The following is a 27,080-nucleotide window of genomic DNA, read 5'->3' as shown; positions in this document are numbered from 1 at the left end:
AGGTTGATCAGACCCCTGTAGCCTTCTTGAGATACACGCTGGGTCCAATAGGCTCTGCAGCGCTTAGAGATCTTCACAAGACGTGAAGTTCTCCTCCTCCAGATGGTTGTGGAGTCCTCCAACTTGGGCGGAAACCGCTCAAGCCTCTTATACAGCTAGCAAGCCAATCACTAGCCGCCACGTGGGAATAATTTAGAACTGGCCAATAGTGGGACACAAATTTGCATGCGAATGGCGGGAACTCCTTTGCACCGTGCATTTCTGTTTGCAACTAAGAAATGCACCCTGCAAAGAAAGCTCCTAGTGGCGGGAAATAATTTAGCAGTGCTGAAGCGCGCACAAACAAAATCACACCCTTGGGTTGTGACAATACTGAGACAGCAGAGGTCCCCAGCTGCCACTTTAGTAGGTCCAAGGGCCCACCATGACAGAAGCAGGCTGGTCTGTTACAACTCTGTGGGTGTGTCTACATGTGCAATTAATACCACTGAATAAACTGCGGTGCGATTGCTCCTGGATGCTGCATTTGCACGTGTACTTGGAAATGCAGCACACTGAGCTGGGGCAGAGCAGCCTCAGCTGGCAGAGGCCCTGGGGATCAGCCTGCCAGCCTGGGGCTGCTCTGACCTGGCTCATTGTGTTGCAGAGGGGCTGGCTGGGGCACAAGGCACAATGTGGGGCTAGCCGGCAGTCAGCCCCCACACTGAAGCACCCTTGTTCCCCAGCCAGCTGTCGGTATCTACACGTGCGCTGTGGCAGAGTAAATAACTCTGCCATTTGATAGTACTTGTGTCTAGCAGTACCATCTTACAGGGGAGTTAATTAGTTTACTCTGTCCTAATAGCGCTGCACTTGTAGACAGTGCTTTACTGTGAAGCTAATTAGTCAACTCCACAGTAAATGTTTCATGTAGATGCTCCCTATGAGTACATTTGGAGATGTACCTTGTTGCTCTTTTCCCTACTCTCTTGTAGGGTACAAGAGAAGGGAGGCAGGTAAGAACAAACTTATATCCCCCCGCTTTTGCCTGCCAAATTAGAGGCAAAGAGGATGGGTGAAGGTGAAAATAAAACTCAAAAGGACTCCTTTCCTTCTGCAAGAAGATTTGAACCCACAAGCACTTGTTAGCAGACCTGGCAGTGAGTTCCCTAGGCATTATTGCTGTGCTTTTGCTGGCCACCTGCATGGAGGCTAACAACTCACAAGAGCAGCAGTGAAGCAGTAGCTGCTGTGATAAGATCCATAACTGCCATGACTCTCTTGTTTAGGTCAATAATGCCTTTAATGCAGTTGGGTTTGGTGGTGATATCTTTGTGGTTCTGTGAAGACAGTTGGTCATATGTTTGGTTGAAGCACGTACATCTATATATTTACCAGTCCTCCCTCCCACAACACCTGATAGTGATGGGGGACCTGCTGCTGTTTGCTATTTCTGAAAAGTACCTTGATCACTGCTTGCTTAGGGGGTATCTTTACCTGACAGGTCTTTTCTTCCTAGCGGAACTCCAATCCTGGTAGCAGTGTTAGTCAAGTCTTTAACCCACATGGTACTTTTAAACAACTGACCCTAACTTTCAGTCACTGAAGAATCTCACCAGCTCTCTGCCTACTTAGGAGGTGAAGGAGTATACTAAGCAACTGAGCATCTTCAGTGCAGTACCCAGAAGTATTCCAGAGCTCTGTGTGCTCTACCTGGCAATGGAAGAGGCGCAGATGTAACTGTTACCCAACATCTGCCAAAGAAAAAGTGTTCTTATAACAAAGAACAGCCATGTGGGATCCTTTTTATTTATTTTCTGCAGCCAAATTCAGGGTCTCTTTCACTTCTTGATAGCACCCTTCTAAAAATTCTGGCCTTGTTTCTCTTCTACTTTCCATCAGTTCCTCCAAGTAACCTCACTTACAACCAGTATAAGCGAGATGTAAATCAGGACCTTGGCTTCTGGTCTGATCCCTGCTTGCTGCTTAGTAAGTTAATGAGAGTCAATTAACGAGAATCATTTTTACTTAGAATTTTTAAATAAGCCCGTTTGCTTTGGGGACATATAAAGTAAAACCAATTACAAGTCATTCAAAAACAGACCACATTTAGCTTTATCCAAACTGACCTTTCATGGCTTTCAATAACTATTCCTTTATACTAACATACAACATCCATATCCACTGCCTTCTTGCAAGAGTAGGAAGACAGGAAGGCCTGCATGGCAAGCTCTGGAAGTCAATGGAGTTCAGGAATACTGGACTATTGTTATTCTCCACATTTCACAGCATTTCAGCAATGTGGAATTTCAGGTTTTGTATGAACCATTTCTTACTGTTGTACACAGATGGGCAAGTTTAGATAACTAATCAAGTGGCTTAGGATGAGCTTTTTCTTTTAATTTTAACTTTAAAAGCAGCATAGTCAGGGATTAAAAATTTAAGAAGGCTAACTTCAGACACTAGGAAGAACTTTAGTTGGATGTTGCAGTTTTGACAATTGCTAGCAGTTTATGAGATTTGGCTGCAGATTTTTTCAGGTCATATTGCATTTATGTAAAAAAGCCACTGTACCAAATATAAAACACAACAGAAGTTTTCCCAATAATCTTGTAGCCAATATCTTAAACAAAAAATAAAGCAAAATATTCCCTATTCTTATTTACAACACAAAAGTGCAGCTTGTGCTTGTAGGGAAGTGAAATGGACTAGAAACCAGTGAGGGAAGCCAGTCTATTCTCACTGTACAATCACTGAAATATAGAAAGGGGGAACAAAACAAACTATATGGCAAAAATGCCACTTTTCTAATATTTTTTGGCAAGTGCATTATTAATAACAGAAAAAGAATTGAAAAAAAAATACAGGATCTGATTTTATGGCACAGGCCAAATGCAGAGAACACAGGTCAGTGGCGTGAACTGATGGCTTAAAGTTCACTTTTGCACTCCTAGCCTCACCCCTTCACGGACCATTTTCCTCTTGTACTGTTAGAACAGCCAGAGAATTCTACTGAACACAAAGGGCTGAAATACCATCAAAGGAAGATTAGCCAAGGAGGGAATAACTTGGTCATGCCCATTTTTCCTAGCTATGCCCCTTACCCTCGCTACCCTTGCAACATGTAGTAGTGTAAGATCCTCTCTATTGGCTCTAAACCTCTGGAAGATCATCCTTACTTTAGGGTGGTCCTTGAGCCATTTAGGATGGTTTTACAGATACATCAAAGAAGGCCCAAGCACTGGAGAATGGCTCACTATTTTACGTGGCAGTATTTTTACTTTCCCTTTCTCTCTCTTCTATACAGGCACCAATTCCTTGGCTCAATCCTATGTTAGCCCATTAGCAGCATGCAAAGCAGAAGCACAAATCTTATTATCCCCATCTATCCTATTACTGATAATTTGTATTTGAGACAACTAAGATTTGGAACATCTCCTAAGCCCTGGAACACACCATCTGGTGTCCAACTTTCTATCACCCAAACTGTTTGTCTTCGAATCAAAACAATATATGCTTGCAGAAAACACTTTTTGTTAACGGCCTAGGGGTTAAGTAAGCTTGGATCTGACTTGCTCCACCCAGCAAAGCATGCCAGTAACGCTGCGCAAACAAAAGATTCAGAGGAAAAGGTGATAATTTGGGATTCTTAGAGTGTAAGGATGGAACTGCCTCACTCTATCCATTAAATGCAATCACACCTTGTAAAAATGAATCCTACACACCAGCTGGATTGTGATAGCTTTACTCACTCTGAGGCCAAAGGGATTATTTGCAGAGCAAAGGGACTATCAGATGCACCACAAAGGATATGGCAATGTGGCCCCATGTTTTTAAGATGTGTACTATAGATGCAAACAGAGCACTGTGGAATTTACCATTTTAGATTTACAAAGTTTAAGACACACATTTTCTGTGTCATTGCATCTAACTGTGCTCCCAAGATTATGATTAGCTGCTGATGTGTGTGCGCGCGCGTGGAGTGGTTTTTTTCATTTTTTTTCTTTTTCTGTAAAATAGTTTCATATTGAAAAACTAGGGAAACAAAACAAATGTTAGAGTATTTTCAAGCAGAGAAGACTTAATTAAAAACTGGGCTCATCTTCACCAGAAAATAAGACTCGTTCCCTAGATAAATATACATGTCCAAACAAAATTCTCATGAAAAAAATTTCAAGTTTGTAATAAAATTTAGAAAAACTTTGATTTCCAATGGTTTAGTATATTCTGCGTATATAACTGTTTCACACTCCATTACTAACAATGTTTATTTGACTGCTTAAATGTTAACACATTGTAAGCAGTTAAACTACATGATCTGCTAATCTTTTGCAATTTAAAAAATTCAAAACAGTTCAATGCATACTACTTTTCTTAAAAAAGAAGTTATACAATACACCTTTAACATTTGTTTTTTGCACAAAAATGGCCATAATGCTTCTGTGAAATTTTATTTCCAAGGCAAGTATTTACACGTTAAAATACAGGCCACAACTAATTTTTAAGGCCAAATATAAATCCTTAAAACACACATTTTATACTGGAAGAGCTGACACAACCCTAAAGAAGTGATGCTTTAATATGGTGGCTCACAATTAACTCTGCATTCCAGTTGTCTTAAGCATGTTCAAAACATGGAAGTGTCTATCAAGTTAAAAAAAAAAAGTCAAGAAAAAAAAAATCAACAAGTCTGTTTACTATGACAAAAACCTGGGGAAGAAGGTACAGCAGAGGTCTGCACTTACACTGCAATCTCTTTATAATATCTTCTTGATAGCCAAGGTTTCTGAATGTTATAAAGATGGTGATTGCAATGATGTTTAATGCATCCAGGAGCTATAAAGTCTTTTGTGACAAAATGAATGTTATAAATGAAAACCTTGAAATGAGGGGAAAGGGTACTAGAAGAGGGCTCTTACTACATTAAAAGCCTTGTCTGAAGTTATTCAAGGTCCTTTGGCTACAATCAAGAACCTTAAGAGAGAGACAAATACTAACCCTGCTGGAATGTGTTTCTAAATCAATGTCCATGCCAGAAGCAAAAAAAGTGCTGAATTCATTACGTATATTTTGTCACATACAAGTATTACAAATAGAAAATGCCACTACCAGGTAAATTCATTAAAAGTAATTAATGAATATAGTAAGCAAGAACCAGATTAATGAAGGTATAACGTGACAAAAATGCATCTTTTGTAAATGTCGTTTAAAGTATTTAATGTCAGTATTAATAAATTACACTAAAATAAAAGCAATGCTAGCAGGATATGGTCAATACTAGAAAACATCTTAATAGGTCACTACCCTAGCTGAGGAAAGGTAGTTAGTACTCTAACACCAAACAATCGGTCATTAACTGCAATTGCACATGATTGAATACAAACCCAACCTATACTTCAATTTGGAACTAAGTCATAGGAGGGCTGGTAGCACTGCACAGGCAGGAACACTCAATTCCTGGGGGGGGGGGATGGGGACAGGGACAGGGACAAAAAAGAGAGAGGGAGAGAGGGAAAAAGCGAGAGTGAGAGAGCGTGCGTGCGCCTTGGGTTCAACACTTATATCTCTAGCTGACAACAGCAGTATTCTGGGCTCAGAATTGTTCCTTTGGCTGAAAGGGTGGTGAGGGTGGTGCAGGACCACTGAAAGAAGGAATGAATTTGGAAATACGTTAAGTCTATACACTGAGAGGAGTGCGCAGATCTAGCTGGTAAGGACTGCTTCCCTGCCAGTTAATGGTTGATTTCCCCCCACAATCAAAAGGTATCTGAGCAGAATAAAGTTTGTCATGACTATGTAAACATCAGTGTCAGGCTGAATTGAAACATCGTGTTTCAACATTGCTATGGCAAGAAATTGGTATTTTGCCTTCCAGTTTGGATAATTTCTGTATCATTTATTGCTGCTGCTAATTATGCTATAGTTCTTACGCTTGTGTCATGCTGTCAATGAACCATATTTTCACTAATTTAGCTGAGCTTAGTGCTATATAATGTAGAAATTTGCTTTGAAGAGCCACATTGCTATTAAATTCATAACATTATGAACAGCGACGTTTTGTAGAACAGATGATTGTCTCCTGTAGCCTTCTACATTTTCACAGAAATCATTAGCATTATGACCAAGGACATCTGCAGTTTTTCATTTGCTCTGCTCATAAGCAGGATGATGACATTATCGCTTTGATAAGAAGTGCTTACAAAGTGCTAATATTATACCCTGGTAATTATTAGATATTAATTCCAAGGACATTTTAAATATATACATACTGTTCTCTTTTTTTTTCTTTTTAGCATTTTTAATACTAATCTCTGACATTATAAAACTCTATTTTTGCCCATTGATAATTTCTAAATACAAAGCTCATTAAAAGTATGTTTAGGAATCTATACCCTTTTGAATGAAAGGCATCAAAATGTTCCTTGTGGCAGAAAAGGGTCCTAATAGGTCTTTTAATAGCTGTTTATATTTTGTCAAAGGAGGCAAATAAAGAAGGTGCAGTCTGATAGGAAACTGGTAATGCGTTGGAAATAATTGTACATACCAAAGTGTCATTTTTAAAGTTTGTATCTCTTAATTGTGTAATTTTATGAAAATTACTTTGATCCATCAATATATGTTGTTCCCACTATGCCGACGTGCCAGTTATTTGACCATTATACTCTGCTGTTTCCATTTTGAGGATGTAGGGGATTATGCTGTCAATTGGAACATTTCCAATGAGACCAGTAAAAAAAAGTTCCTCAGTAATGCTAGAGCTCATCAGTCTAAGTGCTGGCAGGCGAACTAGAATCCGGGCAAGCCTGGAAAAGAAGTTCAACAGATTATAAAAATACATAATTCAAGTTAACCCAAACTGCTTCACTCTTAAAGGGCTGGATCTGCTTTTATTATTACAGTAACTCATGAGTGGGAGTAAAGAGGCAATTTAAGCTAATTTAGCTATCACAAAAGAATGTCTATGTTAATTCTTCCACTCTGCATGTACAATGAAAAGCCACAATCTTTTTTAGTGGTTCTCCTGTGAAAAGGATATATTAATATTACACGTGTGTATATAAACACACAATTCTCCTAGTCTACTGTTGGAAATTCCCAGCTTTGAAAGTAGTTCAGAGCTAAAGACATCTCATACTTAGTAATGAGGACATTTTCCTGTTTTTAAGAGCAAAATGCTTAATTAGGATTTAAATCATCTATACAGCATCACTTTCAGTTGCCTAGCAACTTGTTAATGACAAACCAATAGCAGAGATTGAGCACGCACAAGAAAACCAGAAAAATCTGGTTTTGGTGAGAAAGCGGCTTTGGGGCGACCACTTTTACACTAGCCCCAAACTCCATGTTTAGTTAATGTAGAAGGATGCTGACAAGCATATAAACATGGAGAAACACACTGTATATCACCCATGACATTCTAATACAGTTTTAGTTGACAGTATCTCTGACTGTCTGTCTGCTGTGTTTAAAGGGCAATCACATGACTAAAAATGAAAAAAGAGGCGTTTCTTGACAAAATCATTTAAATTACCTGCTTTGCTGATTGAAAGATTATTCCAGCTTCTTAAACAGGTGTTAAAAAATCTTTGTAGAACCAATTCTGCTAACACAGCGTTTCTCATAAATGTTATGGTAAATCTTCAAAATGACTGAAGCTTTCTGAGGGCAAAATGTTAAGTCATTTTGCCACTACCTGCCTGATTTGTGCCATCATTCAAATCCTAAGACTGCAAGTATTCAGACTTGTACTCTGAATTCATCCACAAGTAAATAAGGGTAAAAACTGTACTAATTACAATGAAGGTCAGTCTTTGGGAAATTTTACATATTTGCCTTTCCTTATTCTTTATCAAGTAATATAAATGCACAGAATAGGTTTTTAAAATTTTTCTTATAGTACAAGTTCAGTTTTCTGGCATGAACCTGGAATATTCAGTCTCTCTATATAGGGCAAATTCAGGTTCTGGGAACCATGGTTCCATTCTTGAAACCATGGCTATATTCTGCGCTGGAGGAATGGTCTCCCTATCCCCCATCACCACTTTGCAGCTCCACTCCAGCCCCTTTGCAACACCCGCGTTAGAGCTACTGCATCTGGAATAACTGGGGATCCTGTGTTGCCCTTCTGTCACCCCAAGCACTGCCTTGCTTGCTAGACATGTAGAAGTAATGTAGAGACCACCTTCCTGATGTCCAAGGGGGTAGAAGAAGCCTTGTGGACTCTCTGGCTGCAGTCTCTCAACCCTTGATGGAGTGGACAGTAGGGAATACATGATAAAAAAAATCCCCTGCTTCAGAAGGTTATTCCCAGGGACAAAATGAAACTCCCTCTGCCATGTAACTATTGGGTACATGGTAGAGATGTTTAAGAATCAAATAGGATAACAAATGTGGTAGGGATAACTGAAATCTAATAATTTCAAGTAAAGAATGGGCAGCAAAACTAAATATTCTATACAAAAACAGGATATTTTAAGAAAATAATCTTAGAAATCAAATAGAAGAAAAAGAAAATATCATAGATATGCAGAATTTCTCCTAAAGAAAAGCTTCAGGGAATTATTTGCTATTCCCCATATATACCTTGGTTTTCAAAAGTCTGAGTTGTCAGTTTTAATACTCTTCAGCATATGCAGCTTGTCAAACTTTTAAAGGGTTGTAATTGTTTCAGTCTTTTTTATGGTCTCAGAAACTAGTTAACTGTTCTAACTTAGAAATAAGAAAAATAGAAAAAGAAAGCAGGCTCACACCAATTTCAATTAAACTGCAAAGATTTACAGGCTTAATCTTGCTTCTTCCCCTGCTTAAAACGAAACCTGTCTACTTAAATAAATAAGCAAAGGAGGTCTTCTTCACTCTTTCATCTGAGCCTCACAAAGATAAATCTAATAATATTCTTAAATATTTATCTTGGTTTTTTTTCTCTATACATTTATCATCCACTGCTTACACTATTGTTTAAAAGACAGACAATAATTACCTATACGTGTCTTCTGGATAGGTTTTTTGAACATAGTCCTGTAGCTCCATCTGCGCCTTCTCCTGGAATTTTTCTATCTGACTTGAACTGGTTAGACCAGGGTGATCTAAAGAAAGAAAACATTTCCAAATGTCAAAATGTAAAATTCAGCAACTAGGTACTTGCAAAGAATCTTTTATTTTATTCAAATATCCTCATGCGTTAGGGCACTTGCAGAAAGGAGTACCTCATTGCATCTCCAGAAGTCATTCTGAGATGATGACTATACATTGTTTTAACAAACTTTATTAGAAAAGTTATTTAATGATTTATTTGCAAAGTAAGAGTGATTTCTGTTATCTTGCACGTACACGTTTATCAGCTAATAACACCATTTTTGTTATGAATTGTATGTTATATACAAAGACATTTTCCATTAGTGAAAAGGTAGATACTGTTACAGTAGAACCCTGATTCTTTTCATGGTTAGGTTCCTGACCCCCCTGGCAATGATGAAGCTTTCTGAAACAGCAAGATGTCATATACAGCTGCAGGAAACCACTGTGTGGAACCACAGAGGTGTGTCAGCTGGTGGCTGCCACTTTGATTTCAATGACACCACATCTTCAGTCCGCTGCATAGGACTGCAGCTGTGCTCTGGCTAAGCAGAAAAGCACCACCCTTTGAAGTACAAGCCACAGAAAGCAGCTGAGTAGTTTATTCTTAATTCAAAAAAACAGCTGAGACCTGAACAGCTTGAGAAAGACATGGGCATGAAAAGCCTGGGTTTGACAGTACTCTACCCTCTGCTCGCTGCTGTTCTGTAGTATAAATACTTGGCCCAAACTTCATTTCTGGCTCCAGGATGAAAAAGCTTGCTTTTTTTTCCTGCAGCTGGCTGTGCCAATACAAGTAGGAACATCACTTCTGAGTGCACAGCAGGCATCAGTGGATCCAATCAGGGAGTTAGTTGCCAAATGACTTCTGTCTGCTCATTCAAAACAGATTTCTTTCTGCTGTACGAAATTATTTGATGGAGTGACCAGTCACTAGGGTTTCTCTCAACAGGCTGCTTTCCCAGCTTTTATCCATTTGCCTTATGTCTCAATTCCACCTGCCTTCAGCTCTTCACTGAGTAGTCAAATGAACAGAAGGATAACAATGTCTGACTGTGCCTGAATTCCTTCAGTGATGGGATTACAGGGCCACAAGAGTCCTGCTTCCTTTGGCTCTCCATTAAGAGGGCCTGAAGCAAGCATACGCTCCCAGAATATCTTTATGGAGCTCAGATGGGGTGGTCCTCTTACAGTAAAATGTGTGGCACCATGAGAAAAACCTTAAAGGAGCAGTTGAAGACACCAAAATCATCCAATTAAAACAGATTTTATTATGAAATGACAGAGAAAAATCATATTAAAACAAAAAAAGGACACCTCTAGTCTGAAAACTTAGTAAAATTCAGTTAAGTAGCTTACACTTAATCACAATGAAAATTAAACAACTTACGTTTCTAAGAGAAAGCTTCTGTCTCTCCTTGACTGTCAACAGTTTTAGTATCCCAGGAACATGTTTCTCTTCCTGACCCCGCCTACTCTTTTATCTTCTTTTAATAATTAGTGTTCTTTCTATGTTTCAGTCATTTGCTCCTGTGCCATTAACTTTTTGATGAATGGAGGGATGTAGCCTATTTGCCTTTAGTTTATTGGAAGACGCACACAAACTATAGTAACTCTGCAGCTCACATTTGCATCTTTCACCTCCATTCTGTGACTGTTGTAATAAAAGAAGTCAACAGTGAAATCAGTTCCTTTCAGCTACCTACTGTCATAGGATATCTTTCCTATAATCACATTTACCATCTATTCTATTTCCTATGACATAAATTATTGAAAATTCATAAACATCTGTAAAATCTGTCCCCTCCCAATGCTCACAGGACCCAATCCCATGGGACAGCAATGTAGAGCTAGCTATACCACTTTCATGCTCCTCTGTGATTCCCTTATCTCAAGGCAATCCCTTTCTGGCCTTTTCATTTCTGTATGTATAAACCATGTTGATTTACTGAAGCCCTAAATCGATTAGATTTGGTGCACAAGAAATGTTATTTTTAAAGAGGCGTTTGTTTCTGATCAAGCTTTATGGTGCTATCAGGTTTCTGAAGAGCAACTTCACAGAACAGTGTCTTCATCACTGGATATTGGATTCTGTTTATAAATGTCCTAGTGCTAAAAGATTCACTTTTGTAAGTTCAGAATTTAAACTGCAGTGAGAAACATATGGAAAGGTCATTAAAATGGTTGTCAAACACCTTACCAGGGCTAAAGAGGACTATAGCTTTAAGGTATGCATATTCATATCCATCAATATCAAGCTTGGCCATGCTGTTACAGAACTCCTGAAGTTTCCAGATGTGTTCCATGACTTGTTTTATTCTGTCTCCAGAAAGCTTATCTAGAAATAGACATTACATGCATTCTTAAGAGAGCTCAAATGCATTTGAATCATTAAACAAACTCAGATCCATGCCCCTATTGAAACAGATCACAAGAAATATGAAACTACTCTAAATTGCACAACACTTTTTTAACCACATAGAAGTATTTTGTGGATAACTGATGCCTGTGGAAGTAAGCATTCAGTAAGCCAGAATCAAGTATACTAGTGCAAACAGAAGGGAAGCTTTGTCACATAGTTCTGCCAATACATTCTGACCGTCAACATCTATGTTAGTCTGGTGATGGACCTGAGCAGAGACAAAACATACAGTGATTTGTGTTGGAAGAAGGGTAAACCTGTGGAAGACTTGGTGCACACTACCATTTTTTTTTAAATATGTGACTCAATCAGGATCTCGCTGACTCTAGAAGTGAAAGGGCAGTGTAATAATGACTGTGTCACTTTTTCCATTATCTCTGCCTTTCAAATTAACCAGTAGTAAGTATCCTTTTTTCCCCTTACAGAGGAAAATTAACTTAGTTACACACAGGTCTATCCCTCTGCCTTTGAGATTACTGCATCCTTTGTATTGATGTCCTTTCTTTCTTAAAATGTTGATTCAAAAAGTCCTACACCATTACAAATTTTCTAAAGTTCAACTAAGCTTTAGCTGAGCCCTAAGAGAAGGGAAGAAAGGATTACTACTTTGGTAAGAAAATAAATCCCTACCCCTTTTTTTGTCCTTAATGCATATTTGTGGACTGGTCAAAGCAATACAAAAGTCAGAGCCATGGAATTATATCATTACACATCTCAAGACCCATAATTACCATAAATGCACTTCAGAGATAAATCAGATCAAGACACCCACACTTTGTTTCCTAATAAAAGGAGCATATTAAAAAAAAAAAAATCCATGCATGGTCTCTGTAACTTAAATATTTTATCTTTATCTGTACTGTCAATGTTGCATATGCTTGCTTAGACCCATGTGCGTTCAGTTGCATGTTTTATGTAATTTCAGGGTGGATAAAAAAATCAATGATTTAAAAACAATTTGAAAAAAAAATCTATTTTTTATTTAAATCAGATTTTTTGATTTAATCGTTTTTTTGTTTTTTTGTTAAGATGCTTTTAAAAAACCCCCTCACATAAAGATAGTTTTAATTTAAAGCTCAAAGAGATCATCTTGGAATAGGGATTATATTTTCTAATTATATACTATTTGAGACATACATTCATGTAACCTTTTTAGAAGTTTTATAAATAGGTTTTATAAATAGGTCACAACAGGCCATGGACTATATTAGGAGCCCAATCTTATGGGGTTCACAGAGGCTCCTCTACAGATTAGTAAATATTAAAGAAAGCCACTCTATCCAATGAGAGTGTGCTCAGTCTAGAAGATCCCACTAAGCATCTCTCTGATGCTTTGTTTCAGTTCTCAAACTGGATTTGTGTCTTCAGAGATCATAGAGGTGTAGGTTGTAGCCGTGTTGGTCTAAGGATATAGGCAGACAAGGTTCTCTGGGTAAATCTGATATCTTTTATTAAACCAACTCAAATGGTTGGAAAAATTCTTCCTAGCAAGCTTTCGGGTATAAATACCCTTGGTCAGGCTGAGGAAGCATCTGCAGTTGGTTTGTGCTCTTCCTGAGTGGAATGAATAGTAAAGAAGCCAGAGGCTAGTATCAGCTACCAGCTTCTGGCTTCTTTACTTCTCATTCCATCCAGGAAGAGCACACACCAACTGCAGATGCTTCCTCAGTCTGACCAAGGGTATTCATACCCAAAAGCTTGCTAAGAAGAATTTTTTTCCAGAAATCATAGGCAGACAAGGTTCTTTGGGTAGATATGATATCTTTTACTAGACCAACTAAACATTTGGAAAAATTGTACTTTGCAAGCTTTTGGGCACAAATGCCCTTCTTCAGGTATAGGGAGTGTTTGTTGTCTCCAGAGATAACATCCTTGTTAACAGCAGATGAGAGATAACAGGCTTGATTACCCACCCATCAGCTCTGTTGTGTCCCTGCAAGTTTGTGTACACACAGTCAAGTCCTTACCTTTCTCTAAAAGTGCAAGGTTTCAAGAAATGAAATGAATAAAGGATATCCAACAACAAGAATGCATTTTTGTAGAAAACAATTATTAAATTGAGGCTTCCCAAGTAGTGATTTAAATCATGATTTAAAACAATTTGATTTAAAATCAAACCCACCCTGTGTCATTTAGGATTACTTTATGTAAATAAGCACTAGTATGAGATAAATCAGTGTAGGTGTCATGAGTGCGCAATAACCAATGCAAACAGACTATTACCTACTTTTTGTTACCTCGTGGTAATGCACTATAATAATTAGGGGTCTGCTTAACTCATGGTGAGACAAAGCAATTTTTGCGGCTTGGTCATGGCATAGAGAGCCAATTTTGTGGGCATTTCCCAACGGCCCTGCCCTTCACCACTGATTGGCAGAGAGGCATATACCATACAATTTAATAGCAAATTCAGCGGAAAGTAAATTATATCATATAATTTATCATATTATAAATCAAAATCTTTAAATCTAAATTTAAATATATTTAAATACAGACTTATGTACCATATTAATTGTAACTTCTATCATCACAATTTATTATATGTAGAGTTCTACAAAAAGTTTAGAAATATTAATTAATGCTAACCTTAATAGAAATATTTTAATTTCACTGACTAGTGCCTTCATTTAGTCTATGTCACTAGCAGACAGTAACTCTCAGTCACATGATATATGGCTGCAGTGACTGTTGTGTTGTCTTTGTATTGAGGTAAGCATTGGAACAACACTCTGGAAAAGTGTATTATACTGGGCTTTTTTTTTAGGTTGATTTTGCAGGTAACTGTGGCCAATGCAGTATTTCCTGGCGATTGTGGCCAGTGCCATTTTTGTGGTGTCTGCAAAAACTGAGAAACTGAAAATTAAGTAGATCCCCTAGTAATAATGTCTACTGTAGCAGGTACCCCAGGATAAGGGTTAGCTGTCTATTCTTGATCCTGGTTGACAACAATTCACCAGCATCAATGTGTTGTGACGTGTCCTTGGTTTCACAGCTAGGAATAACATAATGAGTCAAATCTTCTCAGTGTTAATCCAAAATTATGGGGCTATAAACCAAAGAGGTCCAGAGCATACAGGGACTAATTCCTCAGGGTGAGGAATGGTAATGGATCTACCCTGTGGCTGGAGTAGCCCCTGCAACTGCTATGGTATCTAGCCCTTGGGGATGGTAACCTGGGGATCTGCCAGTCCTGTCATTCCCTCATTCCCAAACTTCACTCCTTTGGATTGCAGAAATTAAGAGGCCCCACTTTATGTGGGATGCACGACATGCAAGGTCCCTTTCATGGCCCTTTACAGATTGATTGTCTCACTGTGGAAGCAGTTCTGCAAAAATCTAGAACTCTTGGTTCAGAAATGATACCTTTTATCAGACCAACTGAGAAATTGCAAAAAAAATCTATCTTTTTTTTGTTGTTGCAATTTCTCAGTTGGTCTAATAAAAGGTATAATTTCTGAAAGAGGTCTAGATCTTTGCATTTTTTTTGTCTCAGACCAGCACGGCTACCAAAAACATCCCTTAACCAGTTCTGCTGTACTAGTTTCCAGACAAAACAAATGCACATAAGAAAAACAGCAGCCACTGTGTAAAAATGCTGTTCCCACAGAAATCACATTAGACATTTTTACATGTGCTTCTGATGCGGCACTGGGTGCTTTTAAAAGCAAGCTGCACTAATTAAAAGTGCCCAGCACCGCATTAGGAGCACATGTATCAGCAGTGCAGAGTACCTTCATGCTGAGAAAATGGCAGCAGTCACTTTGAATTAAAGCACAAACGTGTTGTAGTTCAAAGTGCACTGCTGCCATTTTTTCAGTGTGGAGGTACGCTGCACCACTGATATTCATAATGCTGGAGCACACCAGTTTACATACTCCAGCAGCCTGCATTAATTGAGTCTGCTCTGATGCGTTGGATTTCCAGCATGTTGGAGCAGGTTCCTTGCATGTGTGTAAGTGCTCATTTCTTCCTGAAATCTTTTACGTATACTATAGTTACCAAAAACACCCACCACGGTTAGAACTCAGGTAGGTTGGATTAAAGAAAATACTTGGCAATAAATATTGACAAAGGCGAATCCTACTCCTGGTGCAGAACTTATTCCAAGCTAATGGGCTTCCTGGGAATAGATGAAGGGGTTAGGAGAGAAATCCCGCCAGCTAGCTGCAGAGGTAGCAAAATTATGTCAGGGCTGCAACTGCAGTTTCAAGGCTTCAGAAAACCATTGCCAGTCCTATGCCCCTCCCTTGAGATAAGACAGGAAAGGGGAAAGAGAACATCTAATAATCAGTCACTGGTCCTGTGGCCCAGCTTTCCCACCATTCCCAAAAAACACCGGGGTGATCTGGGAGCCAACAGACAGAACACAGAGTGTGCCCCCCTCTGTCTAATGCCAAAATGCTGCCCCTTTGTGAGTTGCCCTCTCACAAGTGGTGGAATTGAGCCAGTTCCACTGTATCTAAAGGCTCTCCACAACTACAGAACAAACCTTCTAAGGCAACATATGATTATGAGTAAGGGGAAAGCACTTGGGGTTTGCCAATCGCTAACTGTGCCTCTTTCTTACACTCGACTAGAATCAAATAACGATTTCACGGTTTGTGTGTATTCAGTTCTGTGCATATTTTTAAGATGAATTTATCTGTGTACTTCCCTCCTGGTACTAAACTTTGTTACCTACATGGCCATAGGTGGTTTTCTGTAATCTGCTGGCTATGGGTACACCTACTTCTGTCACTGCAAGCAAAGATATGTTGTGCTTTCAGACTTCAAATTGTCCTTACTGATTTTTTCCTTCTGACAAAATGATTTTCTGCATTTATAAAAAAATATTACCCAAATCAATCATACTGATCTACATTATCCTCCCAGTAAAAAAGCCTGCTGTACTGGATCATCCTCCATTCTAGAGATAAAAATCAGTGGGACAATACAGAATCAAAAAACCTATATCTTCTTGAAGATGCATTATTTTCAGTGTCAGATGTGACTTCACAATACAATAATTCTTTATTAGCAGTAAATATTTATATCATGGGAATGCCCAAAGACATCATATTTGCAGTCGTAGTTTTGCTGTGATAGTTGACTACTGTTTGAAAAGTGTAACTATAACCTGGAAGTATTGGCGAGGGGGAGGATGAGTCAAGAATGGTTCATCACCTGTAGCAACTGAAATTCTTGGATGGGAGGAAAGCTTCTGTGAGTTAATTTTATAATTATTCCTCTGAATGTTGCTGGGCTAAGAGGGTTTCAACCCAAATCCAGAGGAATCTGCTGGATACAGGGGACCATCTGTGCTGAAAGCCCAGGTCACCAAACATCAATGGTCTTTTACACTCAGCTCCTTGCTCTGTTTCTGTTCTGCCAGGAATAGCCCAGGGGAAGTTTTCCTTGAAAATTCCCATAAAGGGTACTCCATACAAAAGTTAACTCAACTTCAGAAAGCACTAGCTCTTCTGTAGATTTCCAGTTGAGTAGAGTGCAGGAGGAGAAAGAGAAAGTTTGTTTCCTTCCCGGCTTTATCTCCACTGTATGCCTTTGACTGTGGAGATCACTTTGTGAGATCAGGCCTACAAGGCAGTTGACCCCCACATCCTGCACAAGAAGGGGCTAGTTGTATGAGGAAGGTTCTGAGCTTGAAGCCTGGGGGAACTGTAGCCCACTCTGCCTGTTGTATAGGGTCAACTTTAAGACATGCTGTCTCTGCCATGCACTTAACATGCAAGTAACAAGTACCTAACAGTTCTCCTGACCTACCACATACCTTCTTGTATGCTGTTCTGAAGGTGGTTGACAATAGCTGCTAGGATAGTAGACAGACTCATCACCTGTGCACACTGTGCAAGGCCTAACGTGAATAGCTCATTCCAGCAGGCGCGTACAAGGCTCGTGTTACAGTCCTGCCTATAAAAATACAAAGTATAACAATTCTCACAGGTATTAAAATCATGTTGGTATTATCCTAAACACACACAAATTTATTGTGATATTAGATGAGAGAGATTTTGAGCACCCCAATAATAGGTAGATAGTAGAAAACTATGGGAATTAAAAAAAAGAGTAACAAGAGTGACTGGGGCTGGATGGAGTGTTCATTATAGGTTTTCTGTAAAATGGAGTTCTTCCTAGTTAAAGTTGCCTACTTCTATGTATAAAAACCAGTAACTTGCTTTTGATTCAACATTATATCACAGGGACCACTAAAAATTAAAATATCATGACCCTCACTATCATTGCCACCTTGTTTTACTGTTCTTCATTATAAAGAGGACTATTACATAGTCTGCATAGAATCATAGAAGTAGGGTCGGAGAGGTCCTTATAGATCTTCAGGCCCGACCCCCTGCCTGGGCAGGAGGAAGACTGGGCTCAAATGACCTCAGCAGGGTAGGCATCAAGCCTCTTCTTAAAGACTCCCAGGGTTGGAGCCAGCACCACTTCCCTTGGAAGTCAGTTCCAGATCCTAGCCACCCTGACTGTGAAGTAGTTCCTATGGATGTCTAATCTAAACCTACTCTCCAACAACTTGTGGCCGTTATTCCTTGTTATCCTGGGGGGCGCTAGGGGAAACAAGGTCTCCCCCAAACCCTTCTGGTCCCCCCTAGTGAGTTTATAGACGGTCACCAGGTCCCCCAGGTCCCCATACATTTTAAACAATTCATTATAGATTAATTAAATAATTTCATCTTTTATAAACCAATAGAGTCAGAAAAAGTTCTGCTCAATACTTAAGTAATCACTCAGTAGAGAAATATGTACTTACCCAAGTGCTTGAAAAGCGGGAATGGATCTAGCCCAGTGCATGGAGAGGAAAAGCAGTCGTGATGCTGATTCACAGATGTAGTGTACATTGAGGTACTCTGGCATTGGACTAGGCATTGTTAGCTGTAGAGAAAAAGAAGTACAGTAGAGTCTGCACGATTCAGACACAAACTGGTTGTTATTATCAAAGAAATAAATTTAAGTAAAAACATGCAAATAGTATTCAGAATATTTCACTGTAAATTGCCATTTGTTATGCAGTTAAGCAAGTAAAAACTCACAAATAACTCATTAACAATGGCAAGAAATGCAAGCTTTAGGGATCTGTGAAAGTAGAAATAATATGGAAACCCAATGGGATGATTACTTTAAAAGGACATTAGTATTAATTCAGCAAGAATTACCCCTGACTTCTCATTGCTGCATAGGCCATTATTAGCTTTACAATACCTTGGAACCAATGGGAATTGCACTGTAAACTTCTTAAAATGACACTTCTTAAAATGACAAGTAATATAAAATCTGCATGATTCTGGAAATCCATGCCATAAGAAATTGCAAAAGCACAACGGGCAGTAGAGTACACTGACCTAAAGGTTTTGAATACACAGAGACTGCTTATCTCAATATTTTATTATTTTTATATCTCTAAACACAATGCACTTTGATAGCAGCAGGAAAGAACATCCTTATTAGTTTCTCCCACACAGCAATAAGATATTGCTGTTCAAATTCACTTGAAGATACTGCAGCTTCAAACTGTAAGCCCCTACTGCAATTCCATTAAAATAGTTCCTCAAAATCACCCAAAAAATCACTGTAATCTGAAACAAATGGCCCAAATTTCTACATCCTTGATATGAAGCAGTTTAAAATAAGTTTTAGTAACAAATAAAACAAATTAGTTACACACATATATTAATATAAAAATGCTTATTAACTGCACAGTAAATATAAATTTTAATATTTATTAACATTAATAAGTAAGTTTTAGTAACAAATAAAACAAATTAGTTACAAACATATATTAATGTTAACATTCTTATTAACCGCATAGTATTAATATTAATATTAACTGCATAGTATATCAAATCCAAACCTAAAATGACAACAACCTTCCATGTAGGAAAGTTCTCAGTGAAAACTGGCATGTTTAGTACACTGTTCAAGGGAAATATGAAAATATTTTACTATACCCTTTAGAGCAAGGGTAAAATAAAATGACGGAAGAAAGTGCTTCTAAAATCATTCCAGGCTACATTTTTGCTTCAGGTGGTATTTCAGGAAGTACATACCTTAAATGTGACATGTGTATCTGTTAGTAGGGGTCCTTCCACTTCAATAATTGGCGTTGACTGATCTCTGCTGATTACATGAATATTCCCTCCTCCTGCAGAATCCATCCCATCTGCCAAGTTCTGGGCTGCTGTGCCATCTGTGGTGTTAAGTGCTTTAGCCAAAGTATCAAATGCCCTGCAAAAAGAAGAATAACCTATACAGATGACCAGGGCCAGATGTAATCCCGTTCCCTAACGCTACTCCCGACTCCTCTCTCACAACCAGAGCTCAGGTTTACAGAAGACCCAAGTCCATTCCATGCTAGTGCCAATAATACAGTATTTCATAGTTATCCTGCTGTTGGTTAAGGATATTTATTTCTTAGAACCAACAGTTAAAAAAAAGAGAGAGTATAGAGTTGGAATCAAAAGAAGCTGTAGTGTGCTCAGCACTGCTGAAAAATCAGGTCATGAATTTAAAACCTAAATAAAGATAACCTAACTCTAGGCTTCTACTTTATAAATCTTGTCTTGGCAGCCTACTTGGTTTTCCAAGATTTTTAGAGTAGGAGTCTAAAGTTTGGTTGTCTTTATTTAGGGTCTTAAATTTGTGGGATTGGGCAGTTTTGAAATCCCAGGTTTTTCCTGTTTAAAGTTTCCATGTTACCACTATGTGTCTTCATGTTTTGAAAGTCAAGCAACCTTACTTCTTCTTGGATTTAAAAGATAAATAAGAGGGATCTAAAGAATAACTAGAGAGATGGGTAGGGACCTACCAAATTCATGGCAGAAGTGGGGTGCACTTTAGTGGAGGGGCCCTGCTTGCAGCTTGGAGGCGAAAACTGTGGTTTTAAATATGGTGTCATTTTTGCTTCCTGGCACTGATTGGCTGAGGGGTGCCGGACGGCACTGCTGTTTGCTGCTGATTGGCAGGGAGGCAAAAACAGCACCATGTTTAAAACTGTGGTTTCGGCCTCCCTGCTGTTTAGGAGGGAGCAGCGGGAATCTCCACTAATCAGCAGCGAGGGTGGGGTGGGCAAGGTGCGTGTGGGGGAACATGCAAGGTTAAAGGAGCCACCATGCACTGTACTTCCACCGTGAATCCGGTAGGAACCTGGAGATGGGGTTCATATTCTGACTGGAAATGCCAACCAGAGTAAAGGTTGCTAATCCCACATTACAAACCATCATTATCAACCTCTTCTCAGTGTAAAAGCAGGAGTAACGTTGCAGGAAACATTAAAGTTCAGGGCTCAGCTTCATGACAGCTGTGTTGGAGTAGTTTGTATAGCATGTGTCTGTGCTGTACTTGACACAAGGCATGGAACTAGCATTTCTTTACATTCATGAACATTAAACTCCGAGACCTAAAATAACACCAAAGTGTTATTGAAACTCAACCTCTTCCAAGGAAAGACATTTTTACCTAAACCAGTGAACCGTTACATACTGAGCATAGAATCTGGTTCTATTTTGTTATGCTGCGTTTAAAGTAAATAGGACAAAGTTCCTACAGGAAAGAGAAGAGTTCTGCGGGGGAGTCTGGGAGGAGTCTGCTAATGACAGCAGCCAAACATGGGCCACTTATACAGTTATACAGCAAGTCAAAATAAGGAAGTTTCCATATTGCTGATGAGGTGGCATCATGATGCGCTAGTTCAGGGGTCAGCAACTCCCCCCGCACGTGTGCCAACCATGGCTCCCAGCAGGTGGTTGGGAGACTGCAAGCCCTGCTGGGAGCAGCCCAGGCACCATGGCTGGCAGCAGCTATCCCAGAGCCAGGGCCACCTGCTGCCTCCCCGGCCTGGCTCCAATGGGTGCAGTGCCAGCACCTGCTGCCTTCCTGGAGCCTGGGACCAGGAGACAGCTGGGGCTCTGGAGGGCCCAGGGGAGGGCAGCAGGGCCGGGAGCACAATGTGTGCAACCCAGAGTGGCAGCGCACAGAGGGGCCACACAGGGAAGCTGTCTGCTGCTGCAAGCTCTGCGCTGCCCGAGCCACACTTCCCCTGTGTGCACAGGAGCAGCGTGGGCAGCACGCAGGGTTGTGCCCCTTGCTGCTGTCCCCGCCTGCAGGGAAAGTGTGGCCAGGGCAGCAGGGAGCTCAAAGTGGCAGGCAGCTTTCTGTGCTCCCCACTGTGCCCTGCTGCGCCGGGTTCCAACACTGCTCTGCAGAAGAAGTGACGAGGGCAGCACAGCAGAGAGCACTGCCTGTATCTGCTGCCTCCCCGGAGCCCAAGGCTGGGTCTGGGAGGCAACTGGGGCCGGGGCAGGGGCCAAGAGGCAAGAGCTGTTTGCAGCTGGCCCAAGTTCTGGGTAGCTGCTGATAACCACGGAGCCTGGGCTGGGGGGCAGGGGCTCTGGGTGGGCAGGGCAACAGGGAACAAGCAGAGCATCCTGCCATGTACCCCCTGCCCTCGTTTTGTTTTTCTGTCATAACGGCACTCCAGCACCTTCCAAGGTAGACATTGTTTTTTTCCGGCACTTGGGTCAAAAATGTTGCTTACCCCATGCTAGTTCAATGAACAGGGATAACTGAAGACAATATAGAGGGTGGCTTCTAAATCAGCTGCCATTGCAAGTTCATACCTAGTGATCTCACTTGCAGATTGATCCTCTGGCTGGATTTCAGAAGTGTCCCCATTATTAAGTGACTCACTGAGGTTGGCAAGGGAAGTTACAACATTTGCCAGTGTTCCTAAAGCACCCTGGCTTGTCTCAGCCTACAAAGAAAGAAACCGTTTTAGCGGATCAAAATTCTAGGTGAAATGCTGTACGTAATACATCTTCCCATAATTTTTAAAATCTCTTTATTTCCTTCTCTTATTACCCTGTACATTTTCATTTCTCCTGAAAATTCACAGAAAACAGTGACCCACATTTGGTTATGGATAGGGACGTACCCAAATCAGGTGTGTCCAGATAAGCATGGACATTTGTTTCTCTGAGGACAGTTAGCAGTGCCACACCTTGTGCGCTGCTACTTCTCTCTGGGGAGTGCCTGTGTCCCACATGCTCTGGTGCACAGCAGGTTACCCAGGGTGAGGTAGGGGAGGATGGGGCCAACAACTGTGCTGGCCCCAGCAGCCTTAACTGGAATCCTGGGGGCCTACTGGGGCTGCAGCCATGGCAGGAAGCCTGGACAGCAACTGGCGTGTGACTCTAGCCAGCCAGGCATCAGTTTTGGGTGGCATGCATTGCCGCCATGTGTGCTGCCCTGCTTTTTCACAGTGTGGGGTTTTTTGACCCTGACGTGGATTTTTTTGACCAAAGGTAGCAATGTGGGGAACGCCTGCATGTGCAGTGCATAGTGCCACAGGCAGGTCTGCAGCGTAACGTATCAAATGTCTGCGCTTGTCTGGATGCGACCATTGAAGAGGCAGGAGTTGGGTTTTGCAGGCAGATTGCAGGGCTGGCTGTCATTTTTGTGGGTTTATCATGGTGCCCTCCCAATGCCTCTGATTGGCTCAGAGGCCCCGGTGGCCTTGCCCCTCTCTGCTGATTGGCCAAAAGAACTATCTGTTGTGTGGTTCCACCCCTCATGCTGATTGGCCAAAAGGCTTCGCACAACAGCCAGCCCTCTCAGCCAACCAGCAGCGAGGGTCACGGTGGCTCTACCTGCTCGCGCCAGCGGTCCTCCCCCCCACCCTCCTTCAGCAGACTGCGTGGCCAGGCCACAGAAGTCACGAGGACCACTGCCCCCACTGTTGAGCCTGCATTTTATTTTACTAAGTTTTTTTCCCCATGAATTTTGCGGACGTAGCCGACAATCCCTGATTTTGTTATTTCCATGAAATCTGCAAAAATCACAAATTCAGTAGGTCTCTAGTTATGGGTGATCTTTAAGTTTCTGAAACCTTCAATCCTTACTCTTGGTGAGATTTGGCATGGTGAACGAGTTACAGCTATTGACCTAAATACAGGCATGCTACTGCCTGCCAAGAAAAGACACGTACTCTTCAATCAGCTAATTTAATGATGGAAAAGACTTTCTGAACTTATCTATCGTAAACCATACAAATCATTCTAGTAAAATATATCATGTAAATATAAAATATATCTAGTAAATATATATCATGATCTCAGTCTACTTGCTACAGAGAGACAGAAGCAATCTCCATTACACCTGCTTCCTTAGGGCAAGAATCAATGGGTGGACCCCAAAGTCAGCTCAACTAGCACTGTCCTTTCCTCAGCACAAGAAGGTATTTATTGTGCTTCCCTTGATGCTGTGGGGGTCTCTCCTAACCCTGATGGCTGAGATTTGGAACTTCTGCGACAGCTGAGGGCAAGAAAAATTTGTGTCCAACGTCCAGCCAAAATAATTTATTAAACAAAAATATGGGTTTTGTAATGAAGAAAAAGGAGTCTTACCTTGGTGTCTGCAGCTAAGAGGACAGTACCGTCATCCCGTATCAAAGGCTGTTGAATATTCACAAGCATTCCTGGATCAAGAAGACCTGCTGACCTGTTCAGAATCATATACAATCTAACAATGAATAACATTGTGTATGAACTACAAATATATATATTTCCTGAACAGGAAAATCAACTGAGTTTTTGTAACAGGGGCTCTGCCCCGTTACTGAGAGAGGGAGGGAACCCAGGGCCCACTGGCCAACTTAGTCCCTTGAACAGACTAAATAGCAAAAAGGGGCCTTAAATAAAATGGCTGCCCACCCCAGGTGCAGGTGGTGATTGGCAGGCCTGGGGAAGAAGTAGATGGTCAAAGGCTCATAAGCCCAGGGTTCGACCCAGACAAGGCAGTCTTCCTGTAGAAACTGCAGGAGGCAGAGCTCCAGGGAGAAGCCAGTCTGGACTGCCTAAAGAGAAAGGACCCTGTGCCCCAGAAGGGTGGAAGAAACCCTGTGCTGGGAGCAGCAAGAAATAAGTGCCTTGAACTTCTGTGTTTGTGCTACTGCAGGCTGACATTGACCCTGACAGAGGAGCTTGTGTTTTGTGATGCTTTATTTTGGGAGTGGATACTCATGCTTTTGATTTACATCTAAACTGGAGGGCCAGGGGTGGCTGCAAAGGGAGGATTTGAGGCCACTAGGTGCTGCAAGGGCACCCTACAAAGACACAGAACACCCCAGGGCCTGAAGCTTGGTGGGCCATGTGAAGCAGAAACCCAACCATTTTGGAGTGAGGACTGCTGCATGCCAGAAGAATGAATACCTGGCAGCAAAGACTGAGAGGGTGCAAGTCCAGAGCCTGTGAGAGGTGTGATCAGGAGGCCCATACCCAAAGGGGCAAGCTGGGGTCCATAAGCCTAGGATTCTGGTGCGGTTGACCTCATGCAAAAGAAACCCAGCTAGACTAATGTAGTGTAGGCCAAGGCTGAATGAGGTCTCAGCCCCAGCAAGGACCTATCCCAAAATCCAGTCCTGCCTCCTAGGGACAGCCTCCCTATGAATTGTAACATCAAGGTGTAGCAGGAGAGCTAATATAATTCTGCTACAAAAAGCTGATTTTATGCTGATTTTACTCTCATTTACATTGGTTTCTTCTGGCACTTTGACAGAGTAAGCCATTATTAGCTACACAAATTTGCTTGGCTAACTTAAGCCTTGTTCTTCCTTTTACTAAGTCCCTCTTCTAATGTTCCAAAGTCCCCTTTTGCCAAACTGAACTTTGTGCCTTTTGTAAAGTGCTTTGGAGTCAGTAGTATATTTATAGAAGCATATGTCTGCATAATACAATATAGATGAATAATGCATGATAGGTTGGGGCCCTCAGGGAGTTTATAGTCCAGAGGCCTGACATTGAGACTGTAAACTCCCTGAGGCAGGGACTTACCTTGCATTATACATTAATGTTATGTCATTCAGACCTAAGGTTCTACACAAACAACATATAATTCCTGTATGATTACTAATCACAATGTGGTTTATGGGGTGTAAGAGATAGGTAACAAGAAAATATCAAAGAAACACATGCATTTGACTTTGCATATGTATCAAATAAACACAATGATTTAACAGCAAATTTGCAAAGGGGTTCCCACCCCAGCCTCCAAAATTAGACACCTTTTTTTTTTAAAGTAAGTTTACAGGAAGATCAGGTTTTCAGACTCTTGAGATATTCAAATTATTTGTACAATTATCTGCAACTAAATATTTTTGTTGTGGGCCACAAAATCCCATATATAAAGAATAAATCCTAAAACTGAACCTACCTTTCAAAATAAGCTGGATTCTTGTTTTCTACCTGCCTGTTTATTTTAAAGTGCCCATCAGTATGATATCCCTATGAATTTCTGTGCCCAGTTACATGGAGGCAATTGTATGGAAACAAATGAGCCAAAGAACATTGCCAATTCTGGGAAAAGGGTAGTTACAATTCTAGGTTTTAATAAGAGACCATATATGTTGTACGAGCTACTGCTTCCATTGGGCACTTCCCCACAGGCAGGGGCGTGTGCTTGCAGTGGCACAAATAGCAGTGGCACAAATTATTTGCTGCTGTGTGCCCCATTGCATGCCGCTCCATGTGCACTTTGGCATGCAGCAAACTGTCCTGCCAGCACCTGGGGTGGCCCCAGCAATACTTCCTGATGCCCTGGTGCAGCAGGGGCACAGATCCGGCAGCACAGAGCCTGGCTAGCAGCTAGAGCATTGCTCTGGACTGCCAGTCCTCTGCTTGTTCCGGCGCACACTACAAATGCATGTGCTGTGCTGCTTTTTTCCCTTGAGTTGTTGTTTTGTTGGGGTTTGTTGTTGGGTTTTTTTTGCTGCCAGGATTTTCCAGTGACAAATTTTGACACTGTGCTGAAAATCTGCAGTGGGGTGCATGTTTTCATGTTCCAGGCATGCGGTCTATGGCACCGCAAAGAGGCTTGTGGCACCACAAACTGCACATATGTGCACGTCTGGATGCACCCAATAACTGCGTCCAGACCAGTGCAGACGTTTGCCTCCCTGGGGACAACTAGCAGCAGCACACCTTGTATCACTGCTACTTGTCCCTGGGGAACACCTATGCCATGAGCTCTCTGGAGTTACCCTGGGTGAGGTAGGCGAGGTTGAGGCCAGCAACTGTGGCCCTTAACCTAGGGTCCCGGGGGCCAGGGAACCAGTAGCCACGTTGCTCCTGCAGCTGAGAGATGGGTTCCAGCTGGCCAGGCTCCAGTTTTATGGCACACACTGCCTCCATGTGCATCATCCCACTTTTTTCTGCGCAGGTTTTTTTGACCCTGGGATCTCCTGGAGTAAAAAAAACAACCCTGCACTGCAAGGTGTGGGGGTTGGGGGAAGGGCTTCTGCAGCACTACATACTGCTTGGCCATGCTTATCTGGACATGGCCATTGAGTCATTTGCCACTGTCTCCAAAAGGGAAACTAAGTCCATTATTTGTTAATTGGAATTCACAAGAGCTTCACTCTGAGCCTTAAACAGATTAATTGCACAAACACTTACCGTGTCCCATCTTTATCTGCCACAAATGTTGGAGTTGCTATTAGAGGGCTTCTTAAGTCTTTCCTTATGTAGATTTTTTCAGTTGAGGCTGCACAGTTGGTTGGTTTCTCCCGTTGCACATCAAAAGGTTTTCTTTCACTCTGAAC

The 27,080-nt window shown here is 41.1% G+C and overlaps 1 protein-coding gene across 1 annotated transcript in view; it reads right to left on the bottom strand.

The window, feature by feature from the left end:
* Nucleotides 1-696: 696 nt before the first annotated feature.
* The window catches only part of NR2C2 (nuclear receptor subfamily 2 group C member 2), a 72,800-nt gene continuing 46,416 nt past the window's right edge, over nt 697-27,080 (bottom strand). Inside the window, exons 7-15 of the mRNA XM_025204788.1 lie at nt 26,935-27,080; nt 23,890-23,983; nt 22,105-22,238; nt 19,537-19,714; nt 18,243-18,364; nt 17,244-17,383; nt 11,255-11,392; nt 8,960-9,065; nt 697-6,782 (exon numbers count right to left, since the gene is read on the bottom strand). The exon at nt 26,935-27,080 is cut by the window's right edge and continues 2 nt beyond it. Coding sequence (XP_025060573.1) covers nt 6,608-6,782; nt 8,960-9,065; nt 11,255-11,392; nt 17,244-17,383; nt 18,243-18,364; nt 19,537-19,714; nt 22,105-22,238; nt 23,890-23,983; nt 26,935-27,080 — 1,233 coding nt within the window. The 3' untranslated portion in view covers nt 697-6,607. The remainder of the gene's footprint in view (nt 6,783-8,959; nt 9,066-11,254; nt 11,393-17,243; nt 17,384-18,242; nt 18,365-19,536; nt 19,715-22,104; nt 22,239-23,889; nt 23,984-26,934) is intronic.

Source organism: Alligator sinensis, unplaced genomic scaffold, assembly GCF_000455745.1.
Source record: "Alligator sinensis unplaced genomic scaffold, ASM45574v1 scaffold451_1, whole genome shotgun sequence".
NCBI classification, from domain to species: domain Eukaryota; kingdom Metazoa; phylum Chordata; order Crocodylia; family Alligatoridae; genus Alligator; species Alligator sinensis.
The sequence above is the reverse complement of the archived record's forward strand: the minus strand, read 5'-3'. Positions and strand labels throughout refer to the sequence as shown.